At 39.4% G+C, this 20,726-nt stretch overlaps 1 protein-coding gene across 8 annotated transcripts in view; it reads right to left on the reverse strand.

The window, feature by feature from the left end:
• Window positions 1-20,726, reverse strand: part of CIT (citron rho-interacting serine/threonine kinase) — a 71,198-nt gene that overhangs the window by 15,159 nt on the left and 35,313 nt on the right. For 6 of the 8 annotated variants that reach the window (XM_054082156.1, XM_009566550.2, XM_054082152.1 and 3 more), the window contains 16 exons: window positions 19,691-19,807; window positions 19,139-19,248; window positions 17,521-17,695; window positions 16,356-16,553; window positions 14,109-14,162; window positions 7,047-7,244; window positions 6,359-6,552; window positions 5,714-5,849; window positions 5,190-5,294; window positions 3,830-3,970; window positions 3,533-3,640; window positions 2,695-2,857; window positions 2,281-2,445; window positions 926-1,063; window positions 470-650; window positions 170-261 (listed from right to left, as the gene is read on the reverse strand). In XM_054082156.1, the coding sequence (XP_053938131.1) occupies window positions 170-261; window positions 470-650; window positions 926-1,063; window positions 2,281-2,445; window positions 2,695-2,857; window positions 3,533-3,640; window positions 3,830-3,970; window positions 5,190-5,294; window positions 5,714-5,849; window positions 6,359-6,552; window positions 7,047-7,244; window positions 14,109-14,162; window positions 16,356-16,553; window positions 17,521-17,695; window positions 19,139-19,248; window positions 19,691-19,807 (2,275 nt within the window). The remainder of the gene's footprint in view (window positions 1-169; window positions 262-469; window positions 651-925; window positions 1,064-2,280; window positions 2,446-2,694; window positions 2,858-3,532; window positions 3,641-3,829; window positions 3,971-5,189; window positions 5,295-5,713; window positions 5,850-6,358; window positions 6,553-7,046; window positions 7,245-14,108; window positions 14,163-16,355; window positions 16,554-17,520; window positions 17,696-19,138; window positions 19,249-19,690; window positions 19,808-20,726) is intronic. The other 2 variants (XM_054082155.1, XM_054082154.1) reach the window with 1 other exon arrangement.

The raw sequence follows: 20,726 nt of genomic DNA on the forward strand, positions 1-20,726 counted from the left end.
TGTCAAGAATCTAGAAAAACAACAATTCTGCCTTGATACAGAAGATTTAGCTAAATTAGGTATGGGCACAGCAAACAGGAACAATCTGTAAGCCTCCCAACTCACCAAACAATAGCTGAAGATTTTAAAAAAAAAAAAAAAAATGTTCTTCCTAGTAATGCTGAGTTACCTTCTCTTGCTTCTGCATCATAAATGAGCACTTTCGTTCCCTCCAGGACAATATACTTCCTGTCCCAGCCCTGTTGCCCACGTTTATTATTCCTGAAGAAAATAAGCACAAAGCCATATTGGATTTCCTACTTGGGTTCTGAATAAAACAAGCATGCAACACCTAGAAAGACAATTTTCAGTGGTAAGAAAAAATTGTAACAGGCATGGACCAATTATCACACTGTAAAAGCCAGGATAATATAAGAAACTGTTCCAAATGTTTCAGCACCTGATATGGCACCAAGATTCATGTTTATACCTTGGCACTTTCATCCATCCTTCAAGGCGCAGACTGCTGCTTGGCTCCTTCAGCTGCAGGCCAGGAGAATTCATTTTATCCCGGCAGAACGCTTCCGAGAAGTGAGTGGCGTATTCTGCTGGCAGGCCACAAGTAGCTGGCAAGCAGGTGGAGCATTTTGGATGACACATCACCTGGCATTCTGACAAAAGGACAGAGAAAAACTTCTGTTAAATAACCAAAAAATCACGGCACAGCTGTCAACTTCTAATGCACCAACCCCAGCTTTTCCAAGAATCTTCTTCTACTCTATCTAAACCATCAGATGTTTTCTAATGCAGAATGTTTGCACCAACTAGTTTCAAAGTCCTCACACTTGGTTCTTTCTCCAGCTTTCACTGAAATCTGGTCTAGACAGCTGATGCTTTTTCATTCTACCACCCAGTTACACTTTGTTTATGCACACACTGCTCTTACCAAGACATTTAGATGCTTGTCGTCCAAAGTGCACAGTATCCAGACACACCGCACATTTTGTTGCTCTCATATTGAGCCCCACATTAAAACGATGTGGGATATTATGATGCATTCGCTCTTTCAGGCGTCGGCTGTACTCTAAGAAAGAATAAAATCTATTATCAGGATGAAAACTTGTCATAGGGATTAAAATTATAGTAGGTTTTGGCACTTTAAGCCCCAGGTAATGAGTGACTACTTCTCTCTATCAAAGCCCTGCTGAACACAGGCACTACTTTCCTATGTAATCTGCAAATCTTAAGCTCCGTTACCACCTCAGTAAGTGCCATAAACAGATGCACAGAGTGTGCTGCTCAAAACCAGACTGTAGAATCGAAAAGGCTAATGCTGATGGAGCAAGATTACATCAATTAAACTGTCTAAATTGCAAGTCTGCACTCACCTCCAATTCTTACAATGTCGTAAACCAATCTCTCAGTGTTGCTTATAGCTAACAAATCCTTCAGCACCTACACTGCTGCCATCAATGCAGAGCGGCCTTCTTCACGCAGCCTTTGTGCTGGTCACCACTGCCAGCTCATCTAAAATCCCTGTTGGTGGATTTGTATCGAGTACAGTTTATCCCTTCAAGGCACAGTCTTTTACTGATGAACACGATTCTTTTCCCTGTCCATGATCAGACTCTGAGGACATCTTTCCTGTCAGTGTTTCCTATCCTCATAGCACCCTATGCCTTCCCAACTATCTGTGACAGCTGGACCAGTTTGTGTGTCCTGGCTGCTTCCAGCCAAAGGCTTAAGTTTTTAGTTCAGAGCCTCTGGGTACAATACTTATACTGGAATAACGGTTAACTAAGAATAAATGAGCAGGGCTCTCAATCCTTTAATTTTTTCTGATGACCCTCTCCCCTCCATTCTCAAGGATATGGCAAGCTATCCCCTTTTACCGGTTAACAGGACATCAATGTCGTATTTGACCTGGTGTCGTCCTTCTATGTCTAACCAAAGTTTTTTGCCTTTACCAAAAGGTCTTGCTAGAAACCTTCTGCAGTTTAGATATGTAAAAACATTAACTGCTAAGGAAATAGCCACAAGTGCATTTTATCAATGCACAGAGTACAGAAAACATACTCCTTTGAAAAGAACATGCTCTTAAAACAGTTCCATTGCTGAAGTTTTCAAAAATAAATTCTATACCCATATATTTTAAACCAAAACCAAGACTTTTCATCTAATATTCCTATCATGAAAAAAAATCTGGTTTTGAAATTTACAAGGGGGGGGAAAAAAAAAGACAGAATTTAAATATTAGAGCAGAGAGAAAAACAGTACCAGAGAAGTTTCCCAAGGGCCTACCCTCTGGTGTGGAAGACTCCTTCCTGCGACTGGAGGGTGGAGCTAGCAAACTGATTGGCGTAGGCTGATGCTCGGGTGAGCGGACTATGGCAGACATGATGATCTGCTGCCTGGCTGTGGCTGGAGTAGACGGGTGAGGGTGGTCTGATATTTTCCGATGAGCAGCTATAGGTGAGATAAATGCCACCCGTTAACATAACCAATAGGGCACACCGGTTCATAGCAGTGGTTCTGTGTAACCATTCAGTGGTTACAACCCGCAGAAAAAAGTGCGACCTTACTGCATATCTTCACAGCAGTAGACAAGAATTAAACAGCACATGTTATAGCTTATAGCGGCACACAATTAAAGGCACATTTCCAGATCAAAAATGTGCCTGTCCTTCGAGATTCACCTTTTCTGTTAACCCCTACCTTCTTCACGAGCAGATCTGAGTTCAATGCGTGTTTTCTGTAGAGCCTCCTCCAGCTCAGCAGAACGAGCCTTCTCCTTCTCCAGTGCCACTTTCAGCTCATTGTATTGCAGGGGAACCTGTGTGGGTAAAGAAGGGTCCTCTTTCCGCCGACTAAACAGGCCCTAGCAACAGAAACACACAGACAACTCCTAACTCCTAGTAAGAGATGACTTAATCTAGGCAAAGTGAAACTAGCTAGTGGCAGTCCAGCCAGAGGGCCAAATGGTAATTCTGATATGCGTAAGGATGGATTTTTACTTCATATTGGCACTGGAGAGAAAATGTTGAGATATGGATCAATTTAAAGAGGGACGTACGTTACCTGTTAGTACTCACACCTTTAGTTTCCAAACGCGTCTAAACAGAGGACCTCAAAATACGTGGTTAAATTATTTAATTCAAAATGACAGAATGGCTTATGACAAAGATGTGCCACGAGTCACATCGCCTGACTAATCAATCCTATGCTGTAACTACAAGACAACCACTCTAGATACACAGTATATTCATACACACTTACATACTTACCGTTAAAAAAAACATGGTTAATATTCTGTGTTCCTGCAGCCTCACTGATGTGGAGCTACTGGTATTGCAGGCACAACAAAATACTGGAAAAGCCACAAAGAACACATTCTGCCTAGTGAAGTTTGTGTTCAGTAACTCAGAATGCTCTTAAATGAGGACACATTTGTGTTACACAAAGAAGGATAAAACAGAATAATCTGAATACACAGCACGTAACTAACCACAAAACCATCATTTAATTCCATGCCTCTCAAACCTTTTGCACCCACCTTTTTCTTTTTTGCTGGCTGATCCATCTTTGCCTGCAGGAAATCAATGAGTTTGGTTTGCTGAGAAATAGTGCCTTCCATTTTCACTTTTTCATGGGAATAGAGAACCTGGGAACCACACACACACACATAAGAAATTTCACCTTTATAGAAGAGATTGATAACTCAATAGCAGAACAGAACCAAAAAACAGTGTAAGAGAAGCGTCGCACACGAACAGCAGATAACATCCTAGAGCCCCCCAGGGAGTAGAGTTTTAGGATGGGGCGCACAGAGTCTTGCCCACTGTTCCCTCACCTGAATGTTTTCCAGCTGATATTCCAGATCACTTCTTTCAGTCTTCAGAAGATCTGCTCGATCTAGAGCCTCTTGCAGACCTTGAGTTAGGCGGAAGATGTGATTCTTTTGCAGATCCATTTGCTGCTGCAGTTTTGCCTGCTGTTAAAGAGAAAACAAAGACCAGTGTTTTGGTTTGGTTTTTTGCTTGTTTTTAAATAAAAGCTATTAAATGTTATCACTCCTTGTAAAATAAGCATCATTGCAAACTTAAAAGTAAAGAGACAATTCTCTAGAAGCTGGAAAACTACAATATTGTAGGTTTCCTGCCTTTCACAACACATTATGACTAAACATGCATTTCTATGCAGTGTTTTTATATTGATATGTAGCAACACCGTTTCTCTCAACTGAATGTTACAGTTATTTGCTTTTTAAGCATTTAAAATCTTGTAATTGTTAATAAGACTTCAGATACATGAAGAATTTCTCGATGCCATTTTCTCAAGCTCTCTATACCACCAGGAGCCATCACACTACTTTGTAATAGTAATAACAAAAATAAAATCCTTCCTATAAACCAGGATAAACTCCGTCCTCTACAGTCATATAAGGAAAACTATGTCCAATTGTTTACATCTTTGCCTCTAACTAATTACAGAATGGCATACATGGTAAGTTACTCTTATTCCTTCAGGTTCTGTGCTTTCTTGAGGAGAAAGTCCCCAAGTATGAAAAACATTACCATTCATACATTATGAAGCAAGAGCCAGAAATCTTTCACTGTGGTGCATAATGGAGTTCTCAACTTTGGGATAATCATCAGTATCCCAAGAACATCAAAAGGCTCTAATTTCCCTGTCTAATTGCATGCAACCACCCTTCCCCTGAAACCCTCCTCTGTAACCTCCTCTCCTGCTTCCCACGGGAGGTCCTTGTACTTGGTCTGCTCAGAGCTATGTTCTAAGAACCCTGTGCCTGGGCATGGACCTTGCCTCGCAGACCTGTCCTAGGATGGGCCTCACCGCTACAGGCTTTTGCAATGACCCCTGGGCTGGTGGCTGAACCCAATTACCTTCTCCAAACCTGCTCTACTCTTCTTCGGGTACTGTGGGACTGTGCCCACCGGCTGCAAGGGCCTTGTCCTTGCCATCACCCTTGGTTCCCAGGTCACCTTCCTTTGAGGAGCGGTTCCTTTCACTGCTCCCCATCACAGCTGCACATTTCACAATGTTTGAAACAAAAACAAACCCTCCAACTCTATTAATCTCCCTAGATATATAGAAGGAGGACACATGTGCAACACTGTCAATCACACAACTTCCCCTCCTTGAGACACAGAACCCTTTTATGAAATTAAAACATGAATTCCCAAGGTTACCTCCTCCAGAAGCCTCTGCTTAAGCTCCCTTTCTGTCTCAAGCTTCTGTTGTAAACTGCGTGCGTTCATCTCCAGCATAGCATGCTTCTTCTCCAGGTCATTGAGCTAGGCAGGTGGGACAGATGGTCAGAACAACATTCAATACTAATAAATACAGTGTTCCACAACCTCAAAATTCAACTTCACCAAGCACACACTGAAGAAAAATGATACAATTATCTTTTACTAACTACAAGGGGGAAAACCAACCACAAAAGTTATTGATATGCCATTGGTCAAATGCAGATATCAAGTTATTGAAGGACTTGTACACTCCAGGCATCACAGGCTGCTTCCTGCTTCAGTAGTTTTCAAAAGGAAATTCGAAGTCTTCGGCTCAAAGATAAAATTCTATTCTACGACCTCTAGTCTTTTTAATTTGTTCTAACCTCTTGAAAAACCTGCTCAAGACCACATTTCTACAAGTACTTTCTCTAGAAAAGTATCTCATTAATTATGGAAGTCTAGAGTTGGAAGTTACTTACCTTATCAGAAAGGCTCTCAGCTTTGAGTTTTTGTTCCTTTAGTGCTTGCTGGAGGGCTAGAATCTCTGCCTTGTGTTCTTTGACAGCTAGTTCTACCACCTGGCGAGATTCAGTAATACGCTGATCTGCTCTCACTCTGTATTAAAATGGAAAATAATGTCACCTAACTCCTTTCTGGGCTTGACCTCTTCCTAGCATGCAGTGGCAGCAATAACTCTTTCAGGGGTTTGCCTCAAACTCAAGATGTTACTTTATAAAGCCAGACTGTTTGCTGCAACACTTCTATATTATATAACCCTGTTCCTGCCCTTGCTAGAACTACAGCCTGAAGATTTCAAGACCCCACAGGAACATTTAGGAGCAAAGACTATTTTTCCATATAATAAAGTAGAAGATAATAAACCAAGACATTTTTTAAGTTACAATGAGAAATACCACTCCCCTTGAATCACTCACTTGCAAAGAAACAAAAGGAACAATATCACTGGTGAATGACTATTAACTAATACACCATTTTTAGAACTACCTCACAGGACTTTATATTTAGTTCCAACTCCCATATCCTAGTCTAAATATAATCTTTGTACTAGCTTCTATAGAGCATTTTCATAAAAGTTAATAAAAGGAGGAGGAGGGGGGAGAGACCTGCTTTGCTTCTCAGTATCCAGCATCCTCTGCAACTCTCTGACACGACATTCAAACTGGGACTTCTCATCTCCGAGAACATTTCTCCATGCTTCCCACTGACGCTCTTTCTCCAAGAGTTCATCATTCAGGGCCTCCAAGTCCATTACTTGCTCTTCCAGCATTGTACATGTTGTCTTCAAGGCCTCCATAGTCTAAAAATAAATCCTCCTATCAATTCTCACATCCCACATCAAGCGTGCACTTTAAGCTTCAGCCTTACCGTTTAAATTACAGTACATGCAAATTGGCAGAAAACATAAGCTAGTAAATCACAACTCATTTATTTCAAGGCTTCCATACATTCACTTGTGATTTCCGTTAATGTCAGTTCTATCTCATTAGGAAAATTTTGAAGTTTCCAGGGTCACAAAATTAAAATTAATAATTCTAAGATACGATATCTTCAGAGTTCAAAACTTCCAAATTGAATAGCATAAAAATACAATGGGAAACACCAAAAATTTCCATTCACTCAACTGCTCTGGGAAGAAAGGCTTATGCTGCCCCTGGAAGCATATGCATTCCTTATAGGTTTCCAGATTTAAAAGAAACTTTTTGCCTTTCAGATGATTAGCGACCTATCATGTTGGGGCCTCATATCATGGAGGCCTATCATGGATTGTGATCTGGGCTGATAAAGCCTTACTTGTTTCTGACTGGTGAGCTGCATTTCTCTCTCTGTGATCTCCCGACGGAGATGGTCAACTTCACTTCGCAACTGGACAACCTCATCATTGGCTCCTGAGGCTTCGTCAAGTTGTTTGGACAGGAAGAAATTCTGATTGTTCAGTTCGGCATTGTCTTCACTGAGCTGGTTCAGCTGCTCTTCCAAATCCGTAATAACCTAGAAAGAAAAATAAACTGAATTACATGTCAGTGAGTACAGCTCTGTGAATAAGTGTTCTCCTCTCTCAAAATCATTTATTGCCAAGCAAAGAGACAACCTGGCTTCTAAATTTTACTAAATTTACACAAAAACAATATTGTAATGGTAGATTTTATGCACAGGAGTACTTTGATTAGGAATACAGTTTCGTGTCTCACAGAAAATAGTTTGATTTTTTTTTTTTGCTTAGTTTAGAGTATAAATATGCTGCAATGCGATTTATTATTTGAGAGAGAACTGTATCCTCAAACATTGGATTGGGAGTCAGGAGTTCTGATTAGATTTGCTGTTGACTTACAGTGTGCCTTTGCCAAAGCATTTTACCTTTTTTGCCTCAATTTCTGCTTAAGTGAAATGAGGTGGATACCTCACAGAGGCTTCTGAGGAGCGACATTTCAGGAAACTGAACAAGAGGTGCAATGGAGGCAGTGCAACCTGACGGATGTGCCCAGCAATTGATTCCATCACTATGTGCAACACTGTGTGCAACCAGGAAAAGCAGAAAAATTCTAAGAAATCTATTCCATCAACGTAACGCTTTGTGGATGGCAGCACGGGAAACAGGAAGAAATAAAAGGAGCATGGCAGCACAACAGACTGACAGAAAACCAGTGAGGAGAAAAAATTCAACAAGGACAACAGCCTTGCCTTTAATGAAGTGAAAGCATCCGTCTGTTTAATCGAAACAGATTTCTACTATAAATGCTTTAAACCACATTCCCCTTCAATTTAAAGAAAATATGAACAACAGGGGGCCATTTTCACAGTCTCATTTGATTTTTATGAATGAAAGGCCGTGAACACTGGATGGATGAATATCCGTGCCTAACTCAAAACCAATATCATCACAACAGAAGTCAAAGGAACCTCAGTAGAAACTTGAAATGAGCTTAATAAAAAGAATCTTGGAAACTTGAAAACTCTATACAATTCATACTCAGCTCTTTCATGCCTCTAGAGGCATTTTTTTCCCAGATGTCAAAGAAAAGTGAATAAGATACTCCATAAAATGGGAAAAATTAAAATCCCAGAGCACAGTTGGCCACACATTCAAATTTAAATGTTCCAATCTCCTACACAAGCCAAAGACTTATATATCTGAAGCAGCAGAGCACAGAGCACACAGCTCTTCTCCGCTATCTGGAAAGATGACAACCGTTTCTTTTTGAAGAATCTGTAGTGCGTGTATTGGCAGCCTTTTACCATCTCTCTCCTTGATCTAAATTAATAGTATTAGGTGTTTAAACTGTCAGCAGAAAAAGTCCAACTGACATTACTCCCCACTGGGTGAAGGGGAGTTCCCGGTACCCACACGTTTAGAGTCAAATCAAAGTGACTCATACTCTAAAACACAACATTTCTAATGAAAATCTGATTGTGCAGTTGTTTCTTGAGGTCTCTTATTGCCTTATTCAAACACATTTTATTCTGTATGGATGCGTCAAGTTTTTAAAGGACACAGACTATATTAGAAGGATGTGCTAGTGTCTACATTGCTGTAAGGATAGGAATGTATTTATATAATATGTATTTATATAAACAGAAAGGAACAAAGGAACTTCTGTTTTTCCAGTGGTTTACCTACCATTCTTGGAAATAACGCCTAAGATTACTACTAACTGCAAGATAAAATAATCTCTGTTTTTCCTCTACTTGTTTTTATCGTTATGTTTAATCACACCACATATCTAGGCAGTTTCAAGATAGCTTTTATCCATCCACGGTTTCTTCCACATATATTTTATGTATTAATACAAGTACTTTCTATAAAAACTGTTAAACTAGTTTTCAAATCCAATAAAGTAGAGATAGGGCAAACGGAAAATTCCTACAGTGATGTGCAGAGTTAATATGTCAAACTACTTCATTCTATAAAACTGGCTGTATTTCAAGTTGATATCCCTTAAGGGCGGGAAGTTAAGACCCCATTTGCCTTTACGCTGTGTTCTGAGCTTCTGAGTTCTTTCCCTGAATATAACTAAAATTAAACCAGACCATTTAAATTTCACTGTTACATTTTATCTGGTAGGATATTTCTGGAAAATGTAAGATGCATAACAAAGCAGTTAAGAAAGACAGGTTCCAGAAGAAATGATGTGATCTCCTTTCTTCAATATTTTCCATACTGACAATTCCAAAATGGCTTGGCTTATATTCCAAATGTAGTACAACCTATATAATGTAATCTATAGAGATTGATAGGTTGGTTGGGTCTTTTTAAATAGAGAAAAATTATTTTTCTCAGTATCACTTTCCTTTTTCCATGGGGAAAGGGGAAATTTGTTGGCAAATCTAATTCTTTAAAGCTATCTGCAGCTATGTATAACCCAACAGGGTTACAGAGTGTATCAATACTACAAAGCCTAAATGGAAACAGGTATTACTGACACAGGGAAACAGGATATGAAGTGATGTGTCCTGGGATCTAAGAAGAAAGAAAACAGATTAAAAAAAACACATTTAATAGGAAGAGTTATTTTAGGCATAGATACATCCCATGCCAGAATCCTGTGCCTGAGAAGAGTTAATAGCTGTAGGTATTTTTCTTTCCAGTTAAAGAAATCCCCAGGCAAAAAAAAACCAAAACCCAAACAAATAAACAAAGCAATCAACCCTGAGCTATTCTGCAGTTAAATTTTTAAGTACTTTAAAGGGAAGTCTGTAAGCACATATTGTTGTATCCTTCAGAATCCCGTAATATAATTACAGAAATCTTCCCAATTAAGGTTCATAAAACAACCAAACACTCAAAAGCTTAGAAAAGCAATTCTAGAGAACTGAGGCAGCCTTCCCTGTGCCACTGTCGTCATTCACAGAACAACTGAAATTTTCTCTTCAACCCATGCACATCTGCATCACTACTAATCCACAAAACCAAGATATCATCTAACAACACACGTTAGCAATTGTTTTCTACATGTCACATCAAAGCATACAACTTATCTTCCTCCTGATACAGGAGACTATCTCATTTTTAACCATTACAGAGCAGTTCAAGCATAACAGCTCTTCTCACAAGTGACCATGTTCAGCACAACTCCCTCCCCATTCGCAATTTCAGAAAAGCAAAATGTTGCTCTATTGTGAGCTTGTGCAGATTCACAGCTATCATACCCGGCCCTACAAACTTCTCCAGGCACAGACCACAAATTAAGTATCATAGCAACAAGCAGTTCACGGCCATAATGATTAGGTATGGCTATTGGACACAATGTACAGAACTCAATCCATGTGCTCCAGGTACCAAAACCATGGGAAAAATAAGGGAAATGAGAAAAGGAAGCAGTTTTAGAACCCTACTAACTGCAGCTTGCAAACTTCTCCATGACCACCTTCCTTCATGAAGATATCTCAGTTCTTTCCAAGTTAAAGAAAACTGTGATTCAGATGTCACCCACAAACATGCAGAAAAAATGCTAGGACACGGCCAGGCAAACTGCTTCAGGGTGTTGTGAAGCAAGAGCAGACACCAGACTCACTTTGTCTTAACCTATTCACATTCGGATCTAAGAGACAAAGGTTTTCTAGTGAAGAAATTCCAACCACTGTAATGGAGCAGAACACCAAGCCCCTGAATGAATGAAGCTGCAGGCAGAAATCAGCCTTGGATCTCTACCTGTCTGATCGATACATAACAAACTCCTCACTTTCTTCCCCTTTCCATAGTCAGGCAACACCTGTGACTTGAAACAAACCTTACACAGAGACCTGTGTCCCCAAAAACTCATCATGGCTTAGCCTGAGGTACATCACCCTCCTCAGCAGCTGCAGTGTAGTCGGACACAGCACAATCTGCATTGCTTTCCTTCCCACACCAACCCATTACTGAGATATAAAGTCTCCTGTCTTCCTCCATCCTCGTTCCCAGAAACTGAGCTGCCTCTACCAACCATGAGCTTCGTCCTCAAATGACGAGGATGTCATCGGCCATGGTGAAGGTCCCATTACATCTTTCACAGCAACACCTCATCAACACCCACGAAGTCTCTAACTTTTTATCAGGCTACAAAAACTACAACGCTCCATTTTTGCCTAAAACTGGCATCTGCCCTCACATTTTCTGTGAAATGAGAATCGGGGATAATCTCTTCCACCCAACTGACAATTTTTTTCTTTTTCTACAAATTTAACAAAACCATACAGAAGTTTTTGCCCGAGTATTTGCCTTGTTACAGAGGGCAAGATCACTTTACCCTGAAATATAAATTAGCATCTAAGTGTAAGACATCTTAGGAAGAATTCTGGAAGTTCTCAATCACACAGGTTACTCGTGTATGCCAACTCACTGAGCCAATGTGGATCCAAACCTTAAACTGAAGTCAGCAAGACTTCATGCATGACTAAAATTACACGTGTCTAACAGGCTTGCAGATTTAATGCCTCAATATCCAATCTCATAGACAAGTGTAAAATCAAGCCTGTTAATGCTTAAGAGCAATGCTTGATAAAGGAACCCAGAGGAAAGGAGATAAACTTTGTTTTACTGTAGAAATCTTGAACAAATCGAAATGCAATATCCAATTCGTATCAAGAAATGTCACTCCCCTTGCTACAACACCACAAACTTTAAATGAACAAATAGAACCTACAAAGTGCCTACTTGGTCAGACACCTCAGCAAAAGGAAGAACAAGACTGCAATGAGGTTACAAGGAAAGCAGTCACATATTTGAGGCATAAGCCTTCTCTACAATCAGAAGCTGCAAGCTTTGTGAAGCTAGAGAAATGGCAGAAATACCCAAGAAAGTAGATTAAGTACTTTTATTCATCTTTTGAATACTACGAAAGTACTGAAGTAATTCAATATATCAGGTTTGGGGTTTTTCCCCTGTCTAATCTTATTTTCATAAATCTTGTGCTGTTTTGGTCTTCTCAGCAAGATTAAATAAAAAATAATTCCATAACAAAGTTTTCCAAGGAGTTCAAGGAGTTTGTTTCAGCTTAAAAACATTGTCTTTTGAAAACTTGCTAAGAGAATAAACCCACTCATTATCGTGCTGCATAAGTAGCAGCGTATTACAATTATTTCCTTGAAGTGTTATCTTATTCTAAAATGAGTCTAAATTCTAATTACCTTTGCGTAGAATCGCATGGTCACCAAAAATCAAAGCTTGCATCATATCAGTCACAATCAGATAAAAATGAGGCTGAAACATGAGGGGAAGGCAATATAATAAATGCCCTAATCCTTCACGATCCATAAAAGACTGTCCTATGTTTTCCCTCAGCACTCCTCAGTAGACAGGATGGACAGCTAGAACGACTCATAACACAGAACAAGAAAGTCTCCATCCATGGCCAATTAAATTATACATGCATTCTCCTGGGCTGGAGAGAGAATGTATGATGAGTATGTATTATTCATTTAGGAACTATTTAATTAATTTCTTATTGATGAGGATGTCTGATCCCACTTATCCCACTGAAGAGCCTAACAATTCACAACACTTAGAAATCCTTTTATGCAGAACCTTTGAAGCTCTCAACATTCTCGAAATGTTATGGGTCACTTTTCACTGCTGGAGATTGTTCACCACACTTACAGAGCCAAAGTGTCACTAGATGAGGAGTTAACCCCTCTGAAAGGCAGCCTGCCATGCAGTGAAAAGAAGCTACTCCAGAACTGGTTCTTGCCTGCATGGAGATCACGAAAGCACTTTCATTGAAAGCTGTCGTTCAGTACAAAGGGCAAGATGGAATAAAAGAAAATGGCTATGGAGGGATGATACATGACAGCACATCTGGAGCTAGAGTATCCATCTACGTAAACGAAAGGAACAAAAAGTAAAGTTTCTTGTTCAGGATTTCTTTTAGACAGAGGTTAACACTCTTTGGTAAGCTCTGCTTTCTCATTTCTTGATACTGTTTTATGTTATGAACAGAATAGGAGAATCGACTTGCTTAGTGCTAAAGAGCAACAGAGGGAAACAGAATAACTCTCATCCTGAAAAGATATTTTTGAGAGATAAAAATTCGTATGTTAGATACTTAGTGCTACAGCATGAAAAAATTAAGTTTGAGGAAATCATTTGAAGAGGGGAAACAACCAAGACAAAACCCCAGCAATTAAGCTTACAGGGTGGGGTAAGGAGGAAAACCCTAGAAAGATCGGCAATCAGTGCTGATCCAGAGGACTGTGTCCTTTTGTACTTCACATCATTGGAAGACAGATGCTCCCCACTGGCAGTCATAAGTCTGACAACAGTGTCATTCTGCAAGAATCCCTATTGACTGACAAACCCTCAGACATCTACTGATGAAATGAACCTAAAAACATGTCAAAAGATCTCAAGCGATACAAAGTGCAAATTAAGATCCTAGAGTCCTCTCTGCTCTTTAAGCAGATGACTACAGGTCGATATATTATTTGTAACAATAAAATTTCTTGCCTCTTCAACCAACGTTAAAGTCCTCCTTAAAAGGCAGAGCAGCAAAGGCTCTTCTGCTCTGACCTAGGTCTACAATGCAGCCCAGGACTGGGACAAGTAGATCTTTTCTTCTTGCGAGCGGAAAAGATCTTCACCTATAATCATTCTCTGCAGCTGCTACACCATTCTTATTAGCTGCACTGCAATGAGACATTTTAATCTCCTTTCTTCTCCAAAAAGAAGAACAGTGTCAATTTGACCATCAGACTAAAACCTCAAAACTGAGGTTTACCTGAAACCTAAAAGAAATCAAATCCAATTGGTCCAGCTCCTACCAACACCGTGAAGCCAGAAGTCCACATTAGGAACTAGCGTCATCAAGGATTAAATAAGCAAATTATTTGTTTCTTTATCCTTAATTTCAAATAATTCAATGATCTGTATTTAATACTCACTGTGCAGCTATTACGAAGGGCTTCAAATTTACGCTGGATTTCATCTCTATGTGCCTAAAGGAGGTAAGAAGTTAGTCATCAATTTTTCATACATTAGAATTTGAATCCAACAGTTGTTGCTAAACAAACTGCAGAACAATCTACAGCAAGCAAAGTTTGGAAGGCAGATGCTGCAGGCTATAAAAGCACTACGTAGCGGCAAAGAACTGATAAGCAGAAGTCTCATCTTACTTCAAAACACACTTGCTCCCAATTCTGAACTACTTTAGAAAACTGTACAAACTCAAGATTTTAATTACATGAAAGGTTCCATCTGAAACAGTCACCAGACGGCATGTCGATTCCATGTTCAGTTTGTATATTCTTGACATTTAAACGTGAGTTGGTTTTACTTCCATGTCCTGATTGGTATTTCATATAAAATAAAGACTGCATACAAGTCAATGCTTGCATAATACCTCAGAGTTTTAATTTGCAAACTATCCCAAACAGCTCTGCCAAGCTACCTGAATCTTCCCATAAAGTACCATTTAATCCTGACCCCCTCTAAAAAAAGCAGTGACAAAGCATAATTACGAATTCTTTGAAAGACAGCATCTGAAGTATGGAAACATGCAAACACTTATTTTAAAGAATGCAGTATCACATGCACCAATTTCCCCTCTAATTTACAAAGCATGACAAAGCAAAAGTTCTTGTTTCAGCCTCCTGGCTTCTCTCAAAATTCAAACTGATTTAGGAAGTGTCTAATGTCACGTGCTGTCTAAAAACTTAACAAAAGAATGGAACGTGCAATAGCACATCCAGTGCCTTTCTTCATTCAGAACATTATCCTTGTAGCCAAGAGACTAAACAGGAAAAAGCTGTTCAGCAGAAGTCAGCTATGAGAGCTCGAAAGCTATCTTCCCACAACAGGCAATGCAAGAAACTAAAAAAGTACATAAAAAACCAAAAGAGAACTATTCCCAAGCCACCAAACTGGCTGCTCTTCCAACAGCTGGCCCAAAGCACTACCATGTTGCCAAACTAGCTGAAGCAGTAACTGAGTGACTACAGGTCACAAACACTCCTCTGTTTCAGGGCTGGGGTAGGGTAAAGAGCAGGCGTGCATCGCTGGTGCATTGGCAGCACTATTAGTTGTTGTGCAAAGTTTTCAGCTGATCACGGAGCAAAAGGAAACTGATGACACGCTCCATTCCATTCATCGTAAACCTCGATGATGCTGCTGCACCTTCCCAGCACGCATCGGCTTTCGAACGACTCCAAGGGAGTGGTTCATCCCCTTCACCCCCTTAAAGTATCAACATCATACAAGCACCTCTCCCAGCTCAGCCCAAAACCCCTTCTGAAAAAGGGCAATGGCAGAAATATTAAGAACTGTTCTTTGATCAAATGCCGCTGGAGCAAGAGAATGCATATTGTCAACACTTCAAATTAACTGGATTTGAAAGTAATTCAAGACTGCCACTCAGTGGGGGTCTGCTGGCATCCGAAGTAGCAGGTCATGTATTTCACTACCTCCTTCCAAAAGACTTGGAAATCTTTTATGAAATAAATATTTCTTATCATCAAGCAGTTTGAAAGCAACTTTTTGTACTCAAAACAGCATATTGTACCAGCAGCATATAATTTAGAATCCCATTTACTGGGAATGAGGGAAAAAAGTGGGGAGAATGGAATGGACTGAACTAGTTTTCCCTTTCACACACACCTTACCAGAGACTCAGAGACACACGCAACAATTTTAAATGAAATCATAGACTCATAATATAGAATCACAGAATTAAGTAAGCATTGGAATAAAATTAAGGTGCTAACAACACTATTTTCTTCGGCATTTGTCTGGGTTTTTTTCCCGCAAAATAAAGAAAAATAAAAATAAACAAATAAATAAATAAACAAATCCCATAAGATATTATTTAAATAAGTAAGTCACAGAGCAAAATTCCTAACAATAACAACTTCAAAGTTTCACCTCATCAGAAAAGTAACAATGCTTTTACAAACAAATCAGTTTGGGCAGCAATGAACCACAATTAGGAAGCATTCATATGGTTAAAGCAAACAAGACAGGCAAAATTTGACATCTTAGCCATTCCTGCCCCTATCAACACAAAGCACAATCCATATCGTGTCCTGAAAGTTAAAAGTTAAATAGCAGAAATTCATTCTAACCTCTATATGAAACACGCACCTACATAATTCTAATTTGTATATATAGTTCATAGTACAAATTTTAAGACTCACCGTGAGAGCTTGAATCTCTTCCTCTGCCTCAGCTGTAGTCTCCTCCAGTTCAGTTTTGGCTTCACGGAGCTGATTCTCCAGGGCCGTCCGTGCAGCTTGCAGCCCGGTAATTTGAGATTCCCGCTCCTGGAGCGTCAGCTGCAATTCTGTCAACTGCCTTTTGAGCTCCAGCTTTTGTTCTTCATGTTCTAGGCTAACCTGAAGAAAGAAAAAGTAGCATCCAAACCTAAGTTATTAAGAAGGAGAATACAGGCAATGTAATCCCATTTCAGACCTCACTTTCAGATGCCATTGCCATATCTATCCCAAAAATCACACCTTGACAGACCGCTTAAGTCACTGAGAAGTCAAGGACTCAGCTTGGTCTACTACCTAAAAGCTACTGGTTTGCTTTGAAAAAAAGAAAACCTGGCATTTTGAAACCAGAAGGACACAAGAATAGTTCCAGTTGTGACTCAAATACTACATATCAACTGTTGATACAAAGAGCACAACACTTGAAGTAGTTTGTGATGAACCTTCTTCACCAAAATTGAGAATTCAGAATCTCTGAGAACCTTAGGTGTATGTAACTATTACATATGTTTTGAAGGATTACTTGAGGCAGTTGGGGATAAACATGTCATTTCCAGAAACAGGAAAGAAACGAACAAGCAGCAGAGCAGAATCCAGTGCTCCAAACCTCAGATTCATTTGGGATAGCAGACAGCTATCTGTTGTGTTGTGGATGCACAACAAGCCTGCCAGAAAGCTTACAGTGCTCCCAACCAACTTCCAGTCCCACAAGGCCCTCCAGCCCTCTTAGCTAAAGGCGAGATTGCAGCCTTAGCTGACTGGAAAAGGTAAGAGAAGATTTGAAGTGGATCCAAACTAGTCGATACAAAACTAAAAATGGTGCACAGCTCACAAAGCGTCAAAAATCATGTTTTCATATTACTCTTAGTTTTCTGGAAGGGAAACTTATCTCCTCCTAACGAGCAATTTTTTTTTTGTCCTAGGGAATTCTTTTTTCTCCTGCTACACCAAATTAAATTAATACACCTTAAAATGCCATTTTTTTATGACATACAGAACTAAAATAACTTAATTCTAGCCCTCAATATACTTCTTAAAATGGGGTATGTTCAAGTAAGTTTGTGTGGAGGGATTAAACCCAGGTTTTCACCTCTCGCAGCCTAGTCTCCAACTCCAGCAGGCGGTTCTTGTCAGTGTGATCTTGGTGACTCATCTTTTCCAATTGTTCTTCTAATTTTCGATTCTGGGCCTCTAACTTTCCAGCTTGTGTTTCCAAGTAGAACTTCTGTTGCCTGAGTTCTGAAATCATCTCCTCCTGGGCTTTCCTGATAGGAGAAAAGCACAGGTGACAAAGCCAAGAAGTCACTTTCACTGGGGTGAAGTAAGGAAGAATATACAAGTTTCCTGTTAAGCAGAACCATTCTAAGTTCATAGCTTAAATTCTATAACCCAAATGAATAAAAAAGAAAATGGTCAACTCTTTACTCCTGCAAAAGATTCCTGTGCCAGTGTACTCATCAACATATGCCCAGAGCACTAAAATTCGATGCCTGCAAGTTGCACAGAAAAACTGATCTCATACATGGTAACTTACAACAATATTTAAGCTACAGTTCATGCTTCTCATTTCACCAATTCCTTGTTACATGTTTTTCTACCCAGAGAAAATAAATGCTAAGAATAGTGCTTTTACACAATAGATGTCCATGAGATAAGAGAAACCCTGTGGTTTAAGGCTTGGGGGGGGGGGTAGTATGTTGAGGGTTGTTTCGAGGGGGGTGTTAAGTTGTAATGGACCTAGAACTTGACCTACATTGAAACGAAGCTTTGTTGTTGTCTTTGATCAAAGTCTTAATCTACAAAGTGAACAAAAATAATTACTTGTGCTTAGAATAATTTTGAGAGCTTGCATTAATTATTACCACAAGAATTTGAAATGGATACCCTCTAAAAATAAATAAATAAAAAAAAAAGCCTTTCTATATTATTTACAATTCCTGGAATCACTTCATCATGCATTAGAAAATTCTGCCTCATCGTGTGCTTTCTACTTAGAAGTCTTACAAAGCTCTACATATATTAATGAATTAATATCTTAAGAAGTTCACTGTAAGATAAGCAGTTATTAATCCTATCCTAGAGAAATTATGTACATTAAATAGGAAGGCTTAACAAAACTAAAAATAGAACTTAAGTCTTCTGACTCACATCTCTGTGCACATAACCACCCTTTTGCCCTTTCTCTTTTTTTAGTTTACCTCTGACAGTTCTGTCTGGCAGTAATCCGCAAACAGTCTTATTCCTTCCTACTGTTTACTGGGCTATCTTCTCAGGAACCTGATAATCACTAGTTTCCTCCAACCCTGATAGAACAAAAGCTAGTAGAGTTCCCCTCTCCTCTGAAGGGTTTAATCACTAGTTCTCCTCTTCAAACACACTCAGACCAGCTGAATCTTTTGTGGCTTCAAAATACAGCCCAGCAACAGATCTACACATTTCCTCTATCACAATTCACAAAAAAAGCACAAACTCATTAGCTACCTGCACACATAAAAAAGCCATTTTCTCTTAAAATGTTGTTTATCTTATTCCGTCTTCTATCAACCCTGCAAAATTACATTACTTGACAATACACCTCTCAATACGCTAACTATTTGAAGAAGAAGCTTCTTTTTTCATCACTGAAACCCCCCACTTTTACATTAAGAGACCAGATCTACTGCGAACTGTTCAGCAGTGACCAGTATGACAGCAGTTGCCATACTTACATGTTCCTCTGGGTAAAAAGGCTGCTATTTGCTGCCAGTTTATTGGCCTCAGACAATTCCACTATCCTCTGCTCCAGTGACCTAATCTTCGAATCCATTGCATTGATCATCTAAAACAGAGCAATGCACCTTTGAGACTGTACAACAGACGTGATTATAAAAACAATGTTTAAAAAAAAGTCTGAACTTCTTCCAGAAATGAAAAGGAAGTAGAAGAAAACCAATCAAGCAGCCAAAAGAGCAACACAGATGCAACTACCGGAGCTATTTACAACTGCTTTCTACTGATTTAATATTTGGAGAAAGTAACAATTATAATATCAATGCACAAAATGATTAGTACACAACAAACCACATGGCTACTTTTAAGGAAATATTCTTGATAATACCTTGAGTAAAAAACATGTCTTTTAAAATTAGTATCAACCAGTGGAGTTCCTTCAAAATAGCTCAGCAGCATGACAAAACCTCAAACAACATTATCTTGCTTGAAATCAGTGTCTCGGAAAGCTACTCTTAAAATGCTTTGATTTCCAATTCAGCTACACTTACCGCCTTCTGTTCAGCCAGGACTTTACATTTCTCGTGTGCTTCTTCTTCATGTCTTCTGAGCATATTCTCAAGTGCTTCCTTATCTGCAAGATCTTTCTTCATCTGATTTTCCAACACCTAAATGAAGACATTTCTTTTGTCTAAATCATATCTGTTTCACTGGGCAAAGGGCAAGCAGAAAGAAAATCATCCAGAAAGACGGGGGGGGGGGGGTTTAAGTAATTGATCATATGTCAAGCAAAATTAAACCCAAGATGCAATGGCATTAAATCCACGGAGACTCCCAAAAAGAGCACGTCCTCAGTTATCTCTGAAAACTGAATTTAACGAAAGGATTTTATGAAGACATGGAGATACTGTAGATTTTTTTAATTATTCTTTTAAGTCACATAAACTGCGGTCAAGAAATATTCCAGACTAACACAAAAGAAAACCCCTATAGCCAATACGTATAGCAGAGGAAGTAAGGAAGTGCAGATCCTTTGGCTGCCCCACCAATATGGCTCAGTTCCATAAGTGTGCCTAAAAAAGCAACTGCGATCCCATGAATTCATCAAGTCAAAGACATCAAATGAAAGAGCTAAGTAAAAGTCTTCCTTCTGTGGCACCAACACCCCTCACTGGGAACAGGACTACAGTAACTAATTGTTTCATTTTTTTAAAATGTGTGTCCAGTACATACGCCCAGAGCTTTAAATCAGTTGTTAAACTGAAGGTCATTTTCCTCAAAGACAAGTTTTCAAAGGCACAAAGTCTGGACACCACAGGATATGTTTCACTGTTCCAGTCACAAAAATCCCATGTCCCTCTTTGATCCCGCTGAACCTCTTTGACCTGGCTCCCTGATTTCTCCTACTAAATCCTATGTCATATGTCTCCTTAATACACTGGCTCTTTTAATTCTTTTTCTGGTCTCTTATCTTCTTTTTCAGCTTTTATGTCACCACTTCTCCTTTCCCAAGATCTAATCTATCTGCTTTCTATCACTCTTCTCTCATCACTGGTTACCACATTGTCTGGTCTGCCAGGAAACAGT

Source organism: Cuculus canorus, chromosome 17 (assembly GCF_017976375.1).
Source record: "Cuculus canorus isolate bCucCan1 chromosome 17, bCucCan1.pri, whole genome shotgun sequence".
In the NCBI taxonomy this organism is placed as follows: Eukaryota; Metazoa; Chordata; class Aves; order Cuculiformes; family Cuculidae; genus Cuculus; species Cuculus canorus.